The 18331-nt window shown below is 47.6% G+C and overlaps 1 protein-coding gene across 4 annotated transcripts in view; it reads right to left on the reverse strand.

The window, feature by feature from the left end:
• BTBD11 (BTB domain containing 11) overlaps positions 1-11276 on the reverse strand; it is a 316516-nt gene extending 305240 nt beyond the window's left edge. Inside the window, exon 1 of one of the 4 annotated variants that reach the window (XM_021091555.1) lies at positions 8017-11276. In XM_021091555.1, the coding sequence (XP_020947214.1) occupies positions 8017-9163 (1147 nt within the window). In that variant the 5' untranslated portion in view covers positions 9164-11276. The remainder of the gene's footprint in view (positions 1-8016) is intronic. The other 3 variants (XM_013988219.2, XM_013988218.2, XM_003126078.6) reach the window with 3 other exon arrangements.

Raw genomic sequence — 18331 nt, forward strand, 5'->3', positions numbered from 1 at the left:
TGCCAGGGGCCAAAGGTCCCAGCCCCTTATGATCTGGTGGAGGCCATGTGACTAGACGCTGGTGTTTGGAATGCGGAAAGAATTAATATACCCACACCCAAGACGACCCTGGAAAAACCTTCCAATCCTCCACACTCCTGCTGCCCCCAATCAAGGAAGTTCCTGAGAATCAGGTGTTCCAGAGGGCAGACCCTCCATCAGAGTCCAGGGAACAGAGTGCCTCCTGCTCCTACCTTCAACCGGACTCCCACGAATGAGAAACCAACTTTCATTGTGTTCAAACACTGAGATATTACGGTTTATCTGATGCAACAGCTTGTAGTACCCTAACAAATGAAGAAATGGACACTGAAGTGGGGGGTTTACATATGTAGCGTTGGCTTAGAAGTCTGGTAGTGGGTTATGACGTTAAAGTCTGGAAAACCTGGAGGCCCATGTTATACGATAGTAAAATGTTTGGTTAAACTGTCACCTATGATAACTTAGAAGGCAGAATGCAGGAGAGCCTGTAAGCTCTAGAGAAAAAGATTGAAAAATAATGGTAAGAGAGTTTGCTGACTGTTTCTGGCTGAGTTTAGCAAGGTATTAATTAGGGGAAGAGAGGAGCTCAGGCATAAATTAATCAGTTTGCAAGTAAAACTGGAAAGGAATAGTGAAGATAAAAGAAGACAACTATCCTAGATGCCAAACAAAAATAAAAGACTGAAGAGACTGAAATAAATATCAGACGAAGCATATAAACTTCCCACCTAAGCCTGATGACCTCAAGGTGGCTGTCATTAAGAGAGATAGAGGTATGGAGTTAAGAAAGCCAAGAAGTAGTCCAGGCTTGAGAATCAGGTCTAGGAAATAATTTGGGTCTTGGCAAGCTAGATATGACAGATGAGCATCCTCCTAAATTGTTGAAGGAATTGCATTGGCAAAATCTATAAGCCTGGATTTTAAAGATCTTTTACCGTTAAAGCATTAAAACAATTCTTGGGCCCCTTAAATTTCAGGGCAGGAACTCGGTTACGAAGGATTTAGAGTCTCAAGGAGGTCATATTCCTCAAGACCCATTACAGGTGGGGCCAAGAAGAAGAGTGGACAAAGAAACTCTTCCCACACGGCAGAGCCATGTTCATGGAAAACAATGAACCAGGAAACTGCTCCTAGAGAGCAGAATCAGGGCTTAAGCAAGGAAACTTACCCACTTCTAGGGCTCAATCACACAAGGTCTGCTTGGCAAGATTTCTAGGGCATGATCACACAATGTCAGCTTGGCAAGTTAATGGCAACTACCAGGGCCAGTAACTTCTGTATGTCTTCCACTGCTGCCTTTTCCTAATGAGTTATCCTCCAATATGGTAGATGGGCACAGAGTGGAAGATAATGAGTCTGCTTTGGCTCATGGGTCCCTGAACTATGAGGAGCCACATTCAACCCCATGGACAGGATAATTCACTCAAAGACCTTGAACTTTAAGTTGAAAGCAGTGATTGGATAGAACATGAACATCCTCCCTTAAGGAAAGTGAACCATGTTTTGTGCGTAAGAAGAAGGATGCATACAGGTATTTGGTGGCCAAGGGGGCCACTGACATATCTTGGCCATTGATATGTGGACAGAGTGATGAAGAGACTTTTCAGGCTTAGCCCATAATACTTTTCTTAGGATCCTCCACACTCTCCTTCCTCCATCTACTGGGTGGATAAATGTCCAAGGAAAGCCCTAAAGGCCACATGTTGAGGATAAAATAAGTACACTCTCCATCAGTCTTGATACCTAAATGACCCTCTGCCCCTTCCACCACACTCCTCTCCCAATCAGACTTTAGTGAGTAAGAAATGACCTTCTACTGCATTAGCTCCTAAGATTTGGGGATTGTCTTTTATAATAGCTAATGTAATTGTAACAATTATAATATATAGCACTCTTCAAACAGTGCCTGGCACATAATAAGCACTATACAAGTGTAGCCATTATTATTATAATAATACATCTTACAGATAGGGAAACTGCAAGTTGTGGGTGTGTCTGACTCCAAAGTCAATTACTATTCATATTCACCTCTCAGTAGATGATAATCAGACCCATTTTATAGGTAAGTTTGGTGACTGGCTCAAGGTCATAAATAATAACAGACCTAGAATTAGAGGCCTTTCTTCTATTCAAAGCCATTAGCAACCCCACCCCAACCCCAGATCTACGGGTTGGCCCCCCATTGTTTTCTTTGGTTGTCATTTTCATGTGTGTTTCAGGAAACACTCTATTTACAATGCCCCAGCACTGAACCAGCAAATCTTGAATAGAAAACCAAATAACCCTCCACTGACCCAAATTCCAAGTTTTAATTTACTTTGAGATAGTTAATTAAAAACGTGCTCTGTGAGCATAGACATTGCACGGCTGGCTGTCGAGATAGCTTTTGCTGTTTTTTGTAAAAAGCTGGTTTTCTTCTGTGATGTTTTTGTCCAGCATAGCAAGGCTGTACCATGCAGAAGAACCATCTTGGGGGATGGAGCTGGAGGGTGGGGAGGAGAACGAAGGAAAACTGCTGAGTAAGCATTTGGTTTATGGAGCAATAGAAAAGCCAAAGACCTGAACAACAACTCACCAAACCAGTGCCAGTGAGGCAAGGGCTCATGTTAATTAATGTTTATAAAGTGATTGGGGATCCCAGAAATGAAAGAGACGATTCCAAATCCCCAGCGTATTATTATTCTCACCAGCCTGAATAATCGGTTTTTTAAGGAAGCCATTATTATCGAGTGCCTACTATGAGGCAGTTGTTGTCACACACCTGATCTGATTTAATCCTTTTAATCGCCCTATGTGGTAGGTTTTCTTCCTTTTTTATGTCTTTTTATCCTTTTGTAACCCTCACTGTGCCGATAAGAAAAAACAAATTCAGCAAAATTAAGCTAGAAAGTGGAAGAGCCGAAACTTCGAGGCTAGATCTTTCCTTCTTTTTTTTTTTTTTTTTGGCCATTTTCTAGGGCCGCTCCCACAGCATATGGAGGTTCCCAGGCTAGGGGTCGAATTGGAGCTGTAGCCGCCATGGAGGTTCCCAGGCCAGGGGTCTAATCGGAGCTGTAGATGCCGACCTACGCCAGAGCCACAGCAACTCGGGATCCAAGCTGTGTCTGCAACCTACACCACAGGTCACGGCAACGCCGGAACCTTAACCCACCAAGCAAGGCCAGGGATCGAACCTGCTAGCTCATGGTTCCTAGTCAGATTTGTTAACCACTGAGCCACGACGGGAACTCCGAGGCTAGATCTTTTTAAGTGTAAAGCCCTCTCCCTCTCACCACACCATACTGCCTCTTGCAGTGTGCCCTTCAAATGCTTTCTGCATTTAAAACAAAATTTCATTCAGTGATGTGTATAGCTTTTTCTAATGTCTTCTTTTTTTTAACTGAAGCGTATTTTGCAATATAGTGAAGCACTTAAGTTTATATGTGTGACAAGTGCACATACCTCCGAACCACCTACACCCCTATCAATATAAGGGACAAATATATCATGCCAGAAAGTTCCCTAGTAACACTTCACTAAGGATGCTTTTTTATTTCATTTTATTTTTTTGGCCATGCCCAAGGCATATGGAAGTTCCTGGGCCAGGGATCAAACCTGTGCCAAAGCAGCAACCCAAACTGCTGCAGTGAAAATGCCAGTCCTCCACCTGTTGTGCCACAAGAGAACTCCAAGGATGCATTGAAAAAAAAAAAAAAAAAAAAAAGGCAATAAAATGAGCTAATTTCCTTTGACCAAACAACCTACAACCTATTCATGACTTTAGCACTGAGGCTGTGCCCATGGGGTCAGTCTCTGAAGTGGGTGCACTGAATTATTTGATGTTGGGAATATCAGGAAGGGATATCCAGTTAAAATTCTGCAGCGTGTTGGCTTCATCCACACTGAACACATGTGGATGAGTTAATCGAGATGAGAGACAGATAAGGGATTATGTTGTGTCTAAATTATCACGGCTACCATCACCATTTTGGCTCCTAAAGTGTGTCAGGCACCAGACTGTAATACTTATAATATCATTTCATCCTCATAATTGTTACCTCTACTTTATAGCTGAGGAAACTGAGGCTCAGAGAAGTTAGGTAACATACCTAAGAACACACAGCTGGAAAAATGGCAGCCTTGAAATTGAAATCCAGGGTCTGATTTCAGAGGCCTTGACAGATGTTGATTACAGAGGTTGATAGGTAAATTTTATATCTCAAAGATTGAATGGGCCAGTTATATTCATTCAACAAACACTACTCAGCATCTTCTAGGAGCTAGGTGCTGTGCTGAGTGATATGGGGGGAGATACAAAGATGATGAAGATACAACCTCACTGGAGACGCCTCAGTGTGATGGGGAGTCACTTAAAACAAGGTTGGGGTCAGGATTCCCAGTGGATGTGGAAAGGGTGTGGAAGGCCTAGGTTTGGGGAGGAGAAGAGGGGCTGCATCAAGGAAGGCCTCATAGAGATGCCAGGAAGATGACTCTTGAGCCAAGTCTTCAAGGATAGGGGGCAACTGTCCAGCTCTGAGTGGGGTTAAGGTAAAGTGACTGACACAGACAATGATGTGATGAAGCACTTCTGTCTGCTTCTTATTTAGCTTTGGCAAAATTAAGCCAAATTTTAACACCCCCCCCCCCAGACAGGCAATAGTCACTGAGGTCGCTCAGCTGTTACCCCAGCTCTTCAAAACAGCTGAAAATCAACATAAGAAAACAAACCAGCTCTGAATAAAACAGTCATCACAGAGTTCATGGCCCAAGCCCACACCTTGTGATTCTTGAGAGCCACCGCGTTCTCACTTAGAGCCAATTTTCTTCTGTTTTCTGAGTCCCGTGTGATCTGTCTCATGAGTCCTTGGGCTTAGCAGCAACAAATTAGGAAGGTGGGCAAGTGCAGAGATGGCAGCAAGAAGGAGCCACCAAAGTAGAAAGGCTTGAAAAGATGATTCAAGGAACTCAGAATTCAATAGTTTCCCAAGAGCTTGCTCAACTCGACAGGCATCTAATAAGCTCCAACTGTGTACCAGGCCCTCTCTTAGACTTGAAAGAGGGTATAAAAACATAAAATCCAGTACTGCTCAGTTCAGCTTGATATGAACAAAAGGTATTAGGAGAGAAAGACTGCCAGACCATGCAGGGCCTCGGTTCAGGTGTACAGGTAATGAAGGGCAGGGAGGATGGCCGGAAGGCAGGGAACTCATCCATCACACAGAGCAAGATGCTTAAGTTCCTTGTCCCTATGTTTCCTCCTCTGTATAACAGGGATAATAGTAGCTTTTCAAAGGCATGTGGAAGATTAAATGGGTCAACAATACAAAGTAGTGTTGGATGTGTGTTAGCTGTTAGCGCTGTAGCTCAGGACTTGCTCAGTCCCTAGATTTAGTAACTGCTCAATAAATGCTGATGCACAGATGAATTCACAAATGAAGGACTAAGCGATGCCACTGAGTTAAGCGAGGGGCGGGGGCAGATCATGTAAGGCACAGGCTCCTTAATAAGGCTGGCAGATCAGAAAGACTGTCATGCAAAATAGTTGAAGAAATAGGTTTGATGTTTAATGTATGTTTCAGATACCTGGGACATTAATTACTCATTCCTTACCTTTCTGCCATTTTTAACAACCCCAAGAAAATAGATCACATTGAAATTACAGTGTAGCTCATACTAAGGGATGGTGAAGGGGCCCTGAAACCTAGGAGCTAAGCTCTGTGGTGTGGGAAATGCTGTGATGGCAGCAAACCTCAACCGCCACACAGCTGCCCTGCCCAAAACCAGCTCTGCGGTCTTCTCCTTCCTCAAATGATACTGACTCCAAAAAGGATAAACACAAGAACTGTCTTTAAAAGATGTTAAAGATCATAAAAGTAAAACCAATTTGAAAAAAATCTAGAGGCTACTCACAAGGAGCTACAAGAGGAGCTGGGGTTTATAACAGATCTACGTTTTTATTTTACAGATGAGGAGACTGAAGGCCAGAGAAGGAAGGTGAGTTATGACCCAAAGTCATAACATTAAGAGAATGACAAAGACGGAGGTGGAGCAGGGCCCCCAGATTCCCAAACTGGAGCTGCAAGGGGAATATTCCTTCTTGTGGAAGGAAACATGTAGGAGTAGGAGGAGGTTTCAGTCGGGACAGCAAGGGAAGGGTTTGTGGGGCCAGTAGACTGTAATGGGAGAGGGAAGAATGGGGTGGTGGGCGCAGGGCAATGAGAAGAAAATTAAGCCTCTCTGCATTTTATCGGGGTAGGGTTTAAACAAAGAACTATCAGGCCCAAAGCCCCTGGATTTTGCAGGTGAATCCTCCTCTGGAAGAAGTGGACACAAAGACCAGTGCCTTTTCCCGGATGTTCCCATCTCATCAGGATTTCACAGGTGGAGGTGGGCAGGCAGGCATGGGGAGCCTCACAGGTACTCTCCCTTTCGAGGCTGCGCCCTCAACTGGCAACAAGAGGGGGAAGGGCTCTGGCAGAGAGACCAGAGGAGCCTTGCCGACGGACGTGGAAATCGCCATTCTGTCCCCACCTCACAAGCACGCGCGAGGGCGCGCGCATACACACACACACACACACACACACACACACGCTTTGCATCTTCCTTCCCCTCCCCCAATGGTGATCACAGCCAGGTGAGGGGCCCGACCGCTGGAGGTTTGTTTCAAAGAGATTCTGATGGAACTGCTCGCTTCTGCGCACACTCACGGGCACACTTACATACACCCGCACGGACTCGCGCACACAGATTCTCACATATACGCACACATTCCCATGCACACACTTGGCACCCCCAGAGGCCGGGCAGCGCCCGCTGCATTTCTGCTTCAGCCAGGGGGTAAACTGACAGGCAGCAACATGAATGAAATCTGCCCAGAAAGGCTGCATTTCAGCTCCAACCGCGCAACCTCCAGCCAAACCGCCGAATATGTAACAAAGTTTTATTTCGCTTTTGAGTCTCCAGTTACGCTTCTACCATTTCCTGTGGAAAATTGAAGCTTTGAAGTGTCTAGCTTCGGCTTTCGCAGACGGGCAGGCCCGCCAGCTTGAGCTCTCGAAAACAAGCGCTCCTGGCCCCACCCCCTCGACAGCCAGAAACTGTAGGTTCAAACCCACCCATCTCCGGCCTTCAAAACAGGGGGTGTGAGAAGGAAAGACAGAACCTGCTGGAAACGTCCTCAACTGACAATCCCTCCGGAGCCCCACCCCATTCCCGTCTTGACCCGGTCCCTAGTGGCGCCCCTTAAGCCAAGGGGTGACAGCTGCAGCTCCCTGCCAACTGACAGCGGCAAGAGCTGGGAGGTCAGAATTTAGGGGCTGTCCATTGCACAGCACCAGCTGTGCGCTCTGGCCCTCAAAAACTGCGTCGGAAAAACTTGTGACCTATAAGTCTGACTGCTCCACCCTCTCACCACACACACCTCTCCACGACTGTTTCTAGGCCGAGCGAGCTCTCAAATATCCTGCCTGTACCGCCGTGGGGCCTTTCCACCACCCTCACACGGACAGTGTATCCGAGGGTGCTGGGAAGTGCACGAACTGGGCGGCGGAGGGAGGAATGCCTCCTGCCAGTTCCACGGAGCCCAACTCACGCGCCGGAGTATTTGGCATCTTCAAGGTCAAAAAACAAAAAAGCAAACACACAAACAAACAAAACCCGCAGAGCTCTGGCAGAAATATGTATTAGGCGCAAACGATCGCAAACCTGGTGATCCCCCCAACGTGGTGCGGGGTTCTTCCCACCGCCTGCAGGAGGCGGCCGCCGCCCCGCCCCGAAGCGGGGGCGGAACCTCGAGCTCTCCAACTTGGGAACCCAGCCGCAGCGTAAAGTACTCAGATCCCGAAAGCTGGAGGGGTGGGGGAGGCAGTTCCGACCTCCTCCAGCTTGGCTGTCCCCTCTGAGACTTGGGACAGCAGCGGGCGGCCGGAAGGACACGGAGAGGGGCGGGAGGGAAACTTAGGACGAGAGTTGGCCGGGTTGGGGGGGGATGGGTGCAGGACCCGCGCGGCCACTTACCGCTGGCGTTCTTCCCGCAGATGAGGTGCTGGTAGGGCTGCAGGAGCCCCCAGATCTCGGAGTCGTTGTTGACGGTGTGCTCCAGCGTCTCCACGGTGAACTTGGGCGCCTCGTGGAGCGCGTGGTGGTGGTGGTGGTGGTGGTTGGCGGAGGCGGCGACCGGTGGGGCTGCTGAGGCGGCAGAGGCAGCGGCGGCTGGCGGGGCGCAACAGCTGCTGCCCCCGCTGGCGCTGCTGGCTGCGCTGCAGGCGCCGCCGCTCGCCGCTCCCCCTCCAGGCGTCTCCCGCTCTTTATCCGCCGCCGGGGCAGCTCCGGGGCCCGAGCCCGGGCCTGGGCCTGAACTGGAGCCTGGGCCCGGGCCGCTGCAGCTCCTGGGCAGCCCAGAGGCCACCACCCGCGCGTAGATGTCCCGGAAGAGGCTCTCCATGCAGGCCGTCAGGTAGATGGCTGCGTGCTCGTGGATGCGCAGCGCCACGCGGCTGTCCACCATCCAGCGATACACGCGGCCCACGGAGAAGGTGAGGCCGCAGCGCGCGGATTTGCCGCGGCCCAGGCGGTCGCCACCCGCACTGCTCATGTTGTAGAGGGACAGAGCAGCCAGTGCGGCCGCTGTGCAGTGTGCCGCCAGGCCCCAGGACAGCACGATCTCCATGGCACTCTGGATCTCGTACTTGGTGCACTTGGCGAAGCGCAGGCTCAAGCGCTGTGCCTCTTTGGCGATGCGTACCAGCGCCCGGCTCACCAGCGTCGACAGCTTGGCCAGCGCGTCTTTGGGCAGGCCGCCGGGGGCCACTGGGCCTGCCCGGGGATCCCTTGAGCGCAGAAGCAGCGCCTCCAGCTCTTGGAGGGTCCAGGGAACCTCGTCGAGGTCCGGCAGCAGCCGTGAGCAGTGCTGGCCGGCGCAGTCCAGCCCTTCGGAGTCTTCCACCAGGGCAGTGTTGACAGTGTCAAAGCTGTTGTGCCGGCTGTGCATGGAGTCAGCTAGAGGCGGCCAGCAGCTCCCGCCATACGGGGACGCCGGGTGAGAATCGGAACAGCACAGGGACAAGTTGGAGGAGCGCACAGAGTCCGCCGCGCCACCATAACCCGAGTCCAGCGTCAGATCCTCCAGCGTCCGCACCACGGGCTTCTTACCTCTCCTGGCCATCGCTGCGCCACTTCATGCTGCGGCCGCCGGCGAGCGGAGTGGGAGGAACAGCGAAGAGCAGCGGGCGCTGGGCGCGGGAAGAGCCGAGTCCGTGACGCCTCGGCTCACTTTTCCACCAGCTGCTACTACCAAGTGTTACTACTTTTGGCTACCTCCCTGGGCCGTCGCCGCTGGAATACACTGGGCAGACCAGAGTGTCATCTTCCAGAGCCCGGGCCAGAGCTGGGACGCGCTGAGGAGCAAGCCAGGCCAGGAGAGAAGCTCAAGCTGGGCTCGCGCCTTGCTTGCGAAATAAAAGTGTCTGACCTGCTCCCCTCTGGACCGAGCTGGGCGCAGAAGCCACCGGGCGCTGGCCTCGGTGTTTGTAGGATGGAAATAGACCCTGATACCTCTGCGGCAGCAGCTCTGCCGGCAGCTGGCTCTCGACTCTCGGCTCCCCAGCTCCCGGCTCCCCCGGCTCCAGGCTCCTGGCCCGGGGTTCGCTCGCCGCTCCTTCGCCCTGCACTGAAGCGCAGCAGCGACGGCAGTGGCTGCAAACCCAACCGAGCCCCGCAAGTCCAGGCTGCCAGCTGGGCGGGCGTATGTAAAGCAGGGTGGGCGGAGAGCCAATGGGATTGGAGGATGCTAATTAGTTCTTTTTTTACATATCCTCAGCTCCACGCAGCCCCGCCCCTCAACACAGGCCCGCAGCCGGTGACTGAGGCTGCAGGAAGCGGCGAGCGGGGGCCTGAGAATTGGGGCTGGGGCTGTGGGAGCGTAGAGACTAAGATGCTGCCCGCCCCCGCCCCCACCCCACTCCCACTGCACCCCCTGGTGCTGTCACTGCCCTTCAGGCTTCGGCTCTCAGACCAGGAAAATGGTTAGGTTGAGCAGGTGACCCATCCACCCACCGTGTTGCGTTCCCCCAATGGTTCACAGTGTCTGCCTGGGGTCCTTTTTTGCCCCTGCGTTTCGGATTTCAGTTTCCTTTTTCCTTCTCTAACACACAAAGCATGTTTTTTCTCCCTCTCCAGCCTTCCCCACCTTCGGGTTCCCAGATGCACTAATTCGTCCCTCTTTCAGCCCCAGTATGGAGGGAAATAAAACGAAATGAGCAGAAGGATCAGGGCAATGGATATCACTAGAAGGCCCAGTCTCTGGACATTAGCTGTCTGCTGCCCGGACCTATTAACTACATTCCTTCAGTAGCCGGGAGGTCTCTGAGCCCATCCTCCAGCTTCCTGGGAGTGCACTGGAGGAAAGGCTTATGACCCATTTTGCGATTTTGGTGGGTGTGGTTCCAGAGAGCTCAGCTTTAAAAAGGGTAAGTTTGCAGGGAAGAGAGTTTTCCTTTTTGACTAAAGAAGGATATATGCATGACTTAGTTGCGTTTATGTCCAATGGCATTGTCTTGTTTATCTGTCTCCATCCACCGGGGCAGAAAGTACATCTTATTCACCTGGGGAATCACCAGCTCCCACTGTCTCTGCCTGAGAGAGGAGGATAGGGGAGTCTCCTCCTCCTGCTTAATCTAAATGTCCTTCCCTTCTAGGGAAAGTAGCTCAGATCCTTTACGTTAAAAAACAAAATTCAACTGGGTAAATTTGAAAGATTGATTGGCTTTATTTAAGGATCCCGTCTAGCAGATAGAAAGGAGCTTGGAGGAGGTGTGCAAAGCGAAAGACTTTCATAGACAGAATGGAGTGGGTACAAGGACGTTACACTAGACGAAAGAAACAGATTGGTTATTGCAGGGTTACTTACCTCTAGGGGATGGCAGGGGTCTGTCTATAAGGCAGATTACCTAACTACTGCTGATCAGACAATTCCTGATTGACCACTTTAAGATTCCCTTTCTGGGGAAGCCACAACTGTAATTAAGACTCAGTTTGGTGAAGTGGAGATTAGTGTTAGTGATTCCATTTGTGCCTAGTGTGTCTTATTAACACTCAGTACTGTGTTGGGTATTTCAATTGCTTCCCCCACCTCTGAGGCTTGTTGATTTCTGGTACCTTGTAACACTAGGTTGCTACAGTCTGGTTACTTATAGATTCCACATTGAAATTAGGGTTCTGGAGTTCTCATCATGGCTCAGTGGTTAACAAATCCGACTAGGAACCATAAGGTTGCGGGCTCCATCCCTGGCCTTGCTCAGTGGGTTAAAGATCCAGCATTGCCATGAGCTGTGGTGTAGGTTGCAGACGCAGCTCGGACCCTGCGTTGCTGTGGCCCTGGTGTAGGCTGGAGGCTACAGCTCCGATTCGACCCCTAGCCTGGGAACCTCCATATGCCGTGGGAATGGCCCTAGAAAAGGCAAAAAATAAAAATAATAATAATAATAAGGGTTCCCCATGCAAAGGGCAGACACAGAATAAGCAATCAGTAAGTATTTTTTGTAAATGGGTGAATGAAGGAAGGACATACTTGTGAGCTGTCAGTTTGAATGTTCAGCAATGGACTTTCCTAGATAACCCGAAATCTGGATTTTCCTAGATTGTCATCTTTGTCAACCCAAATCCACCATCACCCTGCACTTCACCACAATCAGTCAACTAACTGGAGTTTGAGGAGTTCCCATCATGGCTCAGAAGTAATGAACCCACAAGTGTCCATGAGGATGTGAGCTCGATCCCTGGCCTCACTCAGTGGGTTCAGGATCTGGTGTTGCTGTGGCTGTGGTGTAGGCCAGTAGCCACAACTCCAATTCTACCCCTAGCCTGGGAACTTCCATATGCCTCGGGTGTGACCCTATAAAAGACAAAAACAAAACAAACAAAAAAATGGACTGGAGTTTGAAATTAAAAGCCATCCCCATTCCTTCACCCTAATAAACCACCATCACTTTGTCACTACCATCCCAATGCATATATATGTTCATCACCTTCTTCTATTAGTGGCTCTAATATTCTACCAACTGGTCTCCTTTCCTGCCTCTTTCTTCTCCAAACCATCCAGTCCAAGAATCTTCCAAAAGCCCAGTTCCTGTCATTACTGTCTTGAAAAAAAATTCAAAGGCTCCCATTTGCCTTCCAGATAAAATTCAGGGATCTCCTCATTTTGTTTCCAGACTCTTTCCATAACATTCCAAACCTTTAATAAGAGATTGTGATGGTTAATTTTATGCGTCAACTTGAGTTGGCCACAGGTGCCCAGATTAAACACTTTCTGGGTATGTCTGTGAAGATGTTTCCAGATGGGATTAGCATTTGAATTGATGGACTCAATAAATTGCCCTCCCCACTGAGGTTGAGCATCATCCAGTCTGTTGAGGGACTGAATAAAACAAAAGGTGGAAGAAGGAAGAATTCGTTACTCCCCCCTCCTTCCTGCCACCTCACTGATTAAGCTGGGACATCTCATCTTCTCCAGCCCTCAGACTAGAATTTACATCACCTGCTCCCCTGGGTCTTGGGTCTTTGGACTTAAACTGTATGATACCAGCAGCTTTCCTGGGCCTCCAGCTTGCCGACATCAGATCATGGGACTTCTTATTCTCCATAAGGACATGAGCCAATTCCTAATAAATCTCTTTCTATATATTTTTTCATATACCAATGAATATAGGGATACACAGTCCTTAATGATCTGTACAATACTTCCCTCTCTAGGCTCTCTGTCATCAAACTAGCATCCTAAACACATATTCACACATAAACACACAGATGCGCTCACACACCTACACAGACCTGCACACACATGAACACGTAGACATACACACACACCCCTATGTTCTAGCCATACTGCTGCAATCACTTGCTGGTTTTCCAAGTTAACGTGTTGTCCCTTGCATCTGATTCATCTTTGCAGATGCTCTTCCCTTTGCTCACATTGCTCAAGGACACTTGTCTTCCTCTTCTAAACCAGGCAAAACTCAGCCCCTAAGATCCAGCTCTAAGATTACCACCAAGGTGAAGTTGTCCTTGACACTGCCTCCTGCCCACTCAGCCCAGACCTGGGAAGGTGTCTCTATCTCTTTCATTTGGGCTTTGTTCCCAGAGCCTTTTCTCTTCTCCTCTGCATTTCCCTGGTGATCTCACTCACCAGTATGCCTTCAGTTACCCCCTATGGGCAGATGATGCTTGAGTGATGACCAGAGCTCAGGAAGAGCACTCCAAGGAGAGCCTCTGCACAGGAAGAAAGGAGACTAAAAGCAATGGACTTAACATTGATTTCTTTTGTTCTAGGGCACCAGATCAACCAGGGTTCCATTATTTCCTCTACCCACTTTCCAATCACGTATCCCAAGTTCACTAATTCAATCTCTCTCTCTCTCTCTCTCTTTTTTTTTTTTTTTTTTTTTTTGGCTTTATAGGGCCGCACCCGAAACATATGTAAGTTCCCAGGCTAGGGGTTGAATAGGAGCTACAGCTGCCACCTACACTACAGCCACAGAAACTGGGCATCCAAGCCGGTCTGTGACCTACACCACAGCTTACAACAACACCAATTGTTAACCCACTGAGCGAGGGCAGGGATCAGACCCACATCCTCATAGATACTAGTCAGATTTGTTTCTCCTGCGCAAGATGGGGAACTCCTCATTTATCTCTTTTATACTCCCTTTCCTTGCCTTTGAAAGGCACAAATAATCACACCCATGTTTTGGGGTTGCTCAATGAGATTTTTTCCATCTATAGTATTTAGTGCTCCACACATGATAGTAATCCCATATATATCTGCTATGATCTGAGACATTTTCTGTTTTCTGCAATAAACACATTTCTTACAGAGTCAGGGGAAAAATGACAAATGTTACATATAAAATTCAAATGATCCTTCAAGAATGGCCAGAAATGCCACTTTGCCTAGGAGGCTTTGCCATATCTTTGTAGACACACTCTTCCCTCTATGCCAAAGATGTACACATGCCTCCTCTCACTTTCCAGAAGGTGCACTCCTTGAAAAGCAGTCTCTTGTCCTCTAATACAGTTCCAGTACTAACAAGCATGCTCCTTAGTATCATGGATAAAGCGAGGCATATGTCTATTTAGTTTGCATAAATAGATTATTAATGATCATGTTAAAAGACTCAGGGCAAGGACCCCAAGCCCTGAGAATAATAAACACAGTAACCAAGTGTTAAATATTAGCCCCAGACTTTTAGAAGAAAACTCAGGTAATGCCAAATTCCATCTCACAGAGATAATATGAATGTTTCCTTCACATCTTTATAATTTTCCCATCTTTTTCTTCTAAGCACATAAACAGTAACAGAGTTGGAGAGCATTCCTGTCATGGCTCAGCAGTAAGGAACCCAACTAGTATCCATGAGGATGCGGGTTCAATCTCTGGCCTTGGTCAGTGGGTTCTGGACCCAAAATAGCTGTGAGCTGTGGTATAGGTTGCAGACGTGGCTCAGATCCCGTGTTGCTATTGCTGTGGCTGTGGTGCAGTCCTGCAGCTACAGCTCCAATTCGATCCTAGCCTAGGAACTTCCATATGCTGAGGGTGCAGCCCTAAAAAGACAATAAATAAATAAATAAACTTTAACAGAGTCGGAACTATTCTGTAAATCACTTTGCATTTTGATTTTTCCTTAAGAAACTTTCTCCAACTTTATAATACAATCATTTCCCCCATGCTATTCCATATTCACCCAAAATATTTTTTTCATGACTACAAAATATTCCAACATATGTTTAGACCTCAACTGTGTGTTCACTGCCCATTTGGTTGTTTCTGTTCGTGCTGGGATGAACTGCTTTGCACGTAAATAACTCTCCTCTTCAAAACTAGAAGTTTTATCTATGTTATCATTGGAGAAATCCTGATTGATGATAAACATACAGGAAAGATATTTTAAAAACAGAAATGACTGGAGTTCCCATTGTGGCCCAGCAGAAATGAACCTGACTAGTATCCATGAGGATTCGGGTTGGATCCTTGACCTCAATCAGTAGATTAAAGATCTGGTATTGCCATGAGCTGTGGTGTACATCACAGACATGGCTCAGATCTGGCGTTGCTGTGGCTGTGGCTGTGGCTGGCAGCTGTAGCTCCAATTCAACCCCTAGCCTGGGAAATTCCATATGCCGCACCTGTGGTTCAAAAAAAAAAAAAAAACCCGCAAAAAAACAAATTACTGAGACGATTTTGCCTAACATATTCTCAAAGATTTATAAAGTCAGTCATGATTAACGTGTGTCATCATGATGGGACATAAACTGGAGCAATTTGGGGAGGGCAGTTTGCCAATATGTATCAAATTGTCAGCGTGCCTTCCTGTGACTTCCCAGAAATCCCATCTTCCGACATTAGCCAAGATGATCCTTGTAGAATTTTTCCAAACTCTACAGGGTGTTCTTCATAATGTTGTGTTAACACAGGACTTTGGGAAACAGCCTAAATGCCTTTCAATATGGCCTGATGAAATTAGCAATATTCATGCATACAAGGAAATATTTAGCAGCTGCAGAGAAAATGATGGTGATCTAATATGCACAAGATATTGGTGAGTGAAGACCTTTTTGAAAATAGGTTTTGGAATTCACATGGAACACGATCCCATTTATGTAGAAGGCTTTGTGTAAAGCTAACTATGTGTATAAATCTGTCAACTTGCCTGAAAGGATGGAAACAATAGCTATAACTAGTCTATTCAATTTCCGGTGTATTTTTTTTTTTACAGGAGTTTTATTTATTCTGTTCTATCCCTGATGTTTTCTTCTTTTTCTTTTGTTTCCTGATGATTTTAAAACTTTCTTCTTTGTATTTCTGAATTTTTTTTACGATAAACAGGTATCATTTTTACCAGAGCCAGAGAGCTATTTTCCAAAGAAAATTAAAGAATTTTCTGCCCATTATTCTGAAGTCTACCTGTCCATCAAAGTGCTGATATAATCTTTCATCCTTCAACATTCTAGAAACCAAGCGGCAAGCATAGCAACCAACCCAACAACCATGACGTGAACCAGCCTCATTCAGCTGGGGCCACACGTGTTGAGCGCTTTCATCACGGCTTTCTAGGCATCTACTGTGCGGGAGCAAACAGGGCCACTTGGATTTGAAGCCTGGCTTCAGTACCTTCTAGCTGTGTATCCTTGAGCCGGTTCCTCAGCCTCTCTGTACCTCGCCATGCCTCCATTCTTGGTCTTTAATTGGAAATCATAACACCACATGCATCAGTAGGTTGGCTGCAAGGATTAAATGAGATCATTGGAACAGTATCTGGTCAGCTCTGTATATGATCTACTAGTGCTGGTTACTTCTGTGATGGGGCAGGCACAGCGCTGGTTGTTGGGGGTCAAGGAGGACACAGCTTCCTTTCTGGGCCCTGCCCTTATTGCGCGTTTAGTTGAAAGATAGATGTTAATACGAGCTGTGAGTGCAATGAGTTTCAGGAACAGGGAAGTTCAAGGATTACACACATGAATTAACATATTATGTATTTTCTCTGCACCATCTCAGAGCAAGCCTGTGGCACATATCAGCTATTTCCTGGATGCATTGTCAGTGTGTGTAAAGCTCAGCCACATCCCTTGGCCACAGGAGTGTCTTTGTGAGTGGAAGACTCTATTAGTAGGTAGAAGACAATTGATGAGTACATGTCAGTTTCAATATGCTTCACATCAGAAAGGGACCTATGTGACTACTTCATCTGAACTTCCTCCTGGAAGAAAGAATTGCAGAGACAACACAATGGCTTGTTTAATTAAGGGGCAGCTTTTTTTCTTTTTTCTTTCTTTCTTTCTTTTCATGGCTGCACCTGCGGCATATGGAAATTCCCGGGCTAGGGGTCGATTCACAGCAGCAGCTGAAGCCTAGGCCACAGCCATGGCAACATCAGATCTGAGACACACCTGCAATCTATGGCACAGCTTACGGTAATGCCGGATGCTTAAACCACTGAGTGAGTCCAAGGATCGAACCCTCATCCTCATGGATACTATGTCAGGTTCCTCACACGCTGAGCCACAGTGGGAACTCCTAAGAGGTAACTTTTAGGCAAAGGGTGTAATTGCATCTTTTAATATAAGGCAGCTCTGAGAGCAGATCCCAGTGCAAGCATGGCCCTCACAGCAGTGATTCTTCATGTCTTGGTGTTGTGCATCCTTTGACAAACTGGTATAGCTGCACACATGTGCATAAATATTATTTGTATACAATTGATATACAATATCTAGGGCTTAATGACCCTGAGAGTCCACCTGTGTATTGATTGTCCATTAACATGATAATCATTATAACCCCTAACACTTACTGAGAATGTACTTTATGCAAGACAGCTGTATTAAGCACTTTTCACATACCTACCCCCCAGCACACCCACTTTATGGATGAGAAAGCTGAGGTGCAAAGAAGCTGAGCAGTTGACACAAAGTCAAAGAGCTATGCAGTGTAGACGTAGAATTTTAACCCACACATTCCAACTGCCAATTCCACTTCCTTAATCAGTACCATGAGGCTATGTTGGGGGCATTTTTTGTGCTGGGGACTTCTAAGGAGGGAACCCTAACCCAAAGTGGGTGAGTCAAAGATGGCTTTCTGGAAGAAGCGACGTGATGGTCAGACTTTAAGGTGGAGTAGGAACTCACCCAGTGTGGAAAATATTCCCAAAAAAGCAGTACTAGCACGAATAACAGTATCAGGGCAAAAGAGAACTCAGGCACTGGGAGGAACTGGCAGAAGGTCGGTGTTGCTGAGCTCAGAGGCAGAGGAAGGGGTTTGAAAAATGAGGCTGAGGAGGAAGGTACAGGCCACAAGAAGGCCCTGGGGACTTTTAAGAAGTTTGGACTTAATCCTGAAAACAATTTAAGACCACAGTTGACCAATATGCCCTACATCCCTGAAATCCCCAAGTTAGTAGATCTGCAAGGTTAACTATGAGAAGCAAGGCAGGGCTACAGTCACTCAGAATAGCCTCCCCCTCCCGCCAGCAGAGCCCGGAGATTTTATGCACACCTGTACATGGCATTACCCGAGCCAAAGGTTTTCCCTTTCCCAGCTCCATAAACCTCTTCTTCCTCAGGACCCAGGCAACACTGTATCGTGAGTGGGCAAAGTATGCACATTAGAGTTAGTCTGTCCTGTGTACAAAGCCCAGGGGCAGCCCTCTCTGTGATTGCTCTTGCCTTCCAGCTGCAAAACTGCAAATAATTGTATCTCAAATTGTCAGGGTTAGGAGAGTTCACTAGCATAAGCTCTGTAATGTGCCTGGCTTGTCTGCGTGAGAGCAACTGATCTCACTCA

The sequence above is a fragment of the Sus scrofa genome, chromosome 5 (genome assembly GCF_000003025.6).
Source record: "Sus scrofa isolate TJ Tabasco breed Duroc chromosome 5, Sscrofa11.1, whole genome shotgun sequence".
Taxonomy (NCBI): Eukaryota; Metazoa; Chordata; class Mammalia; order Artiodactyla; family Suidae; genus Sus; species Sus scrofa.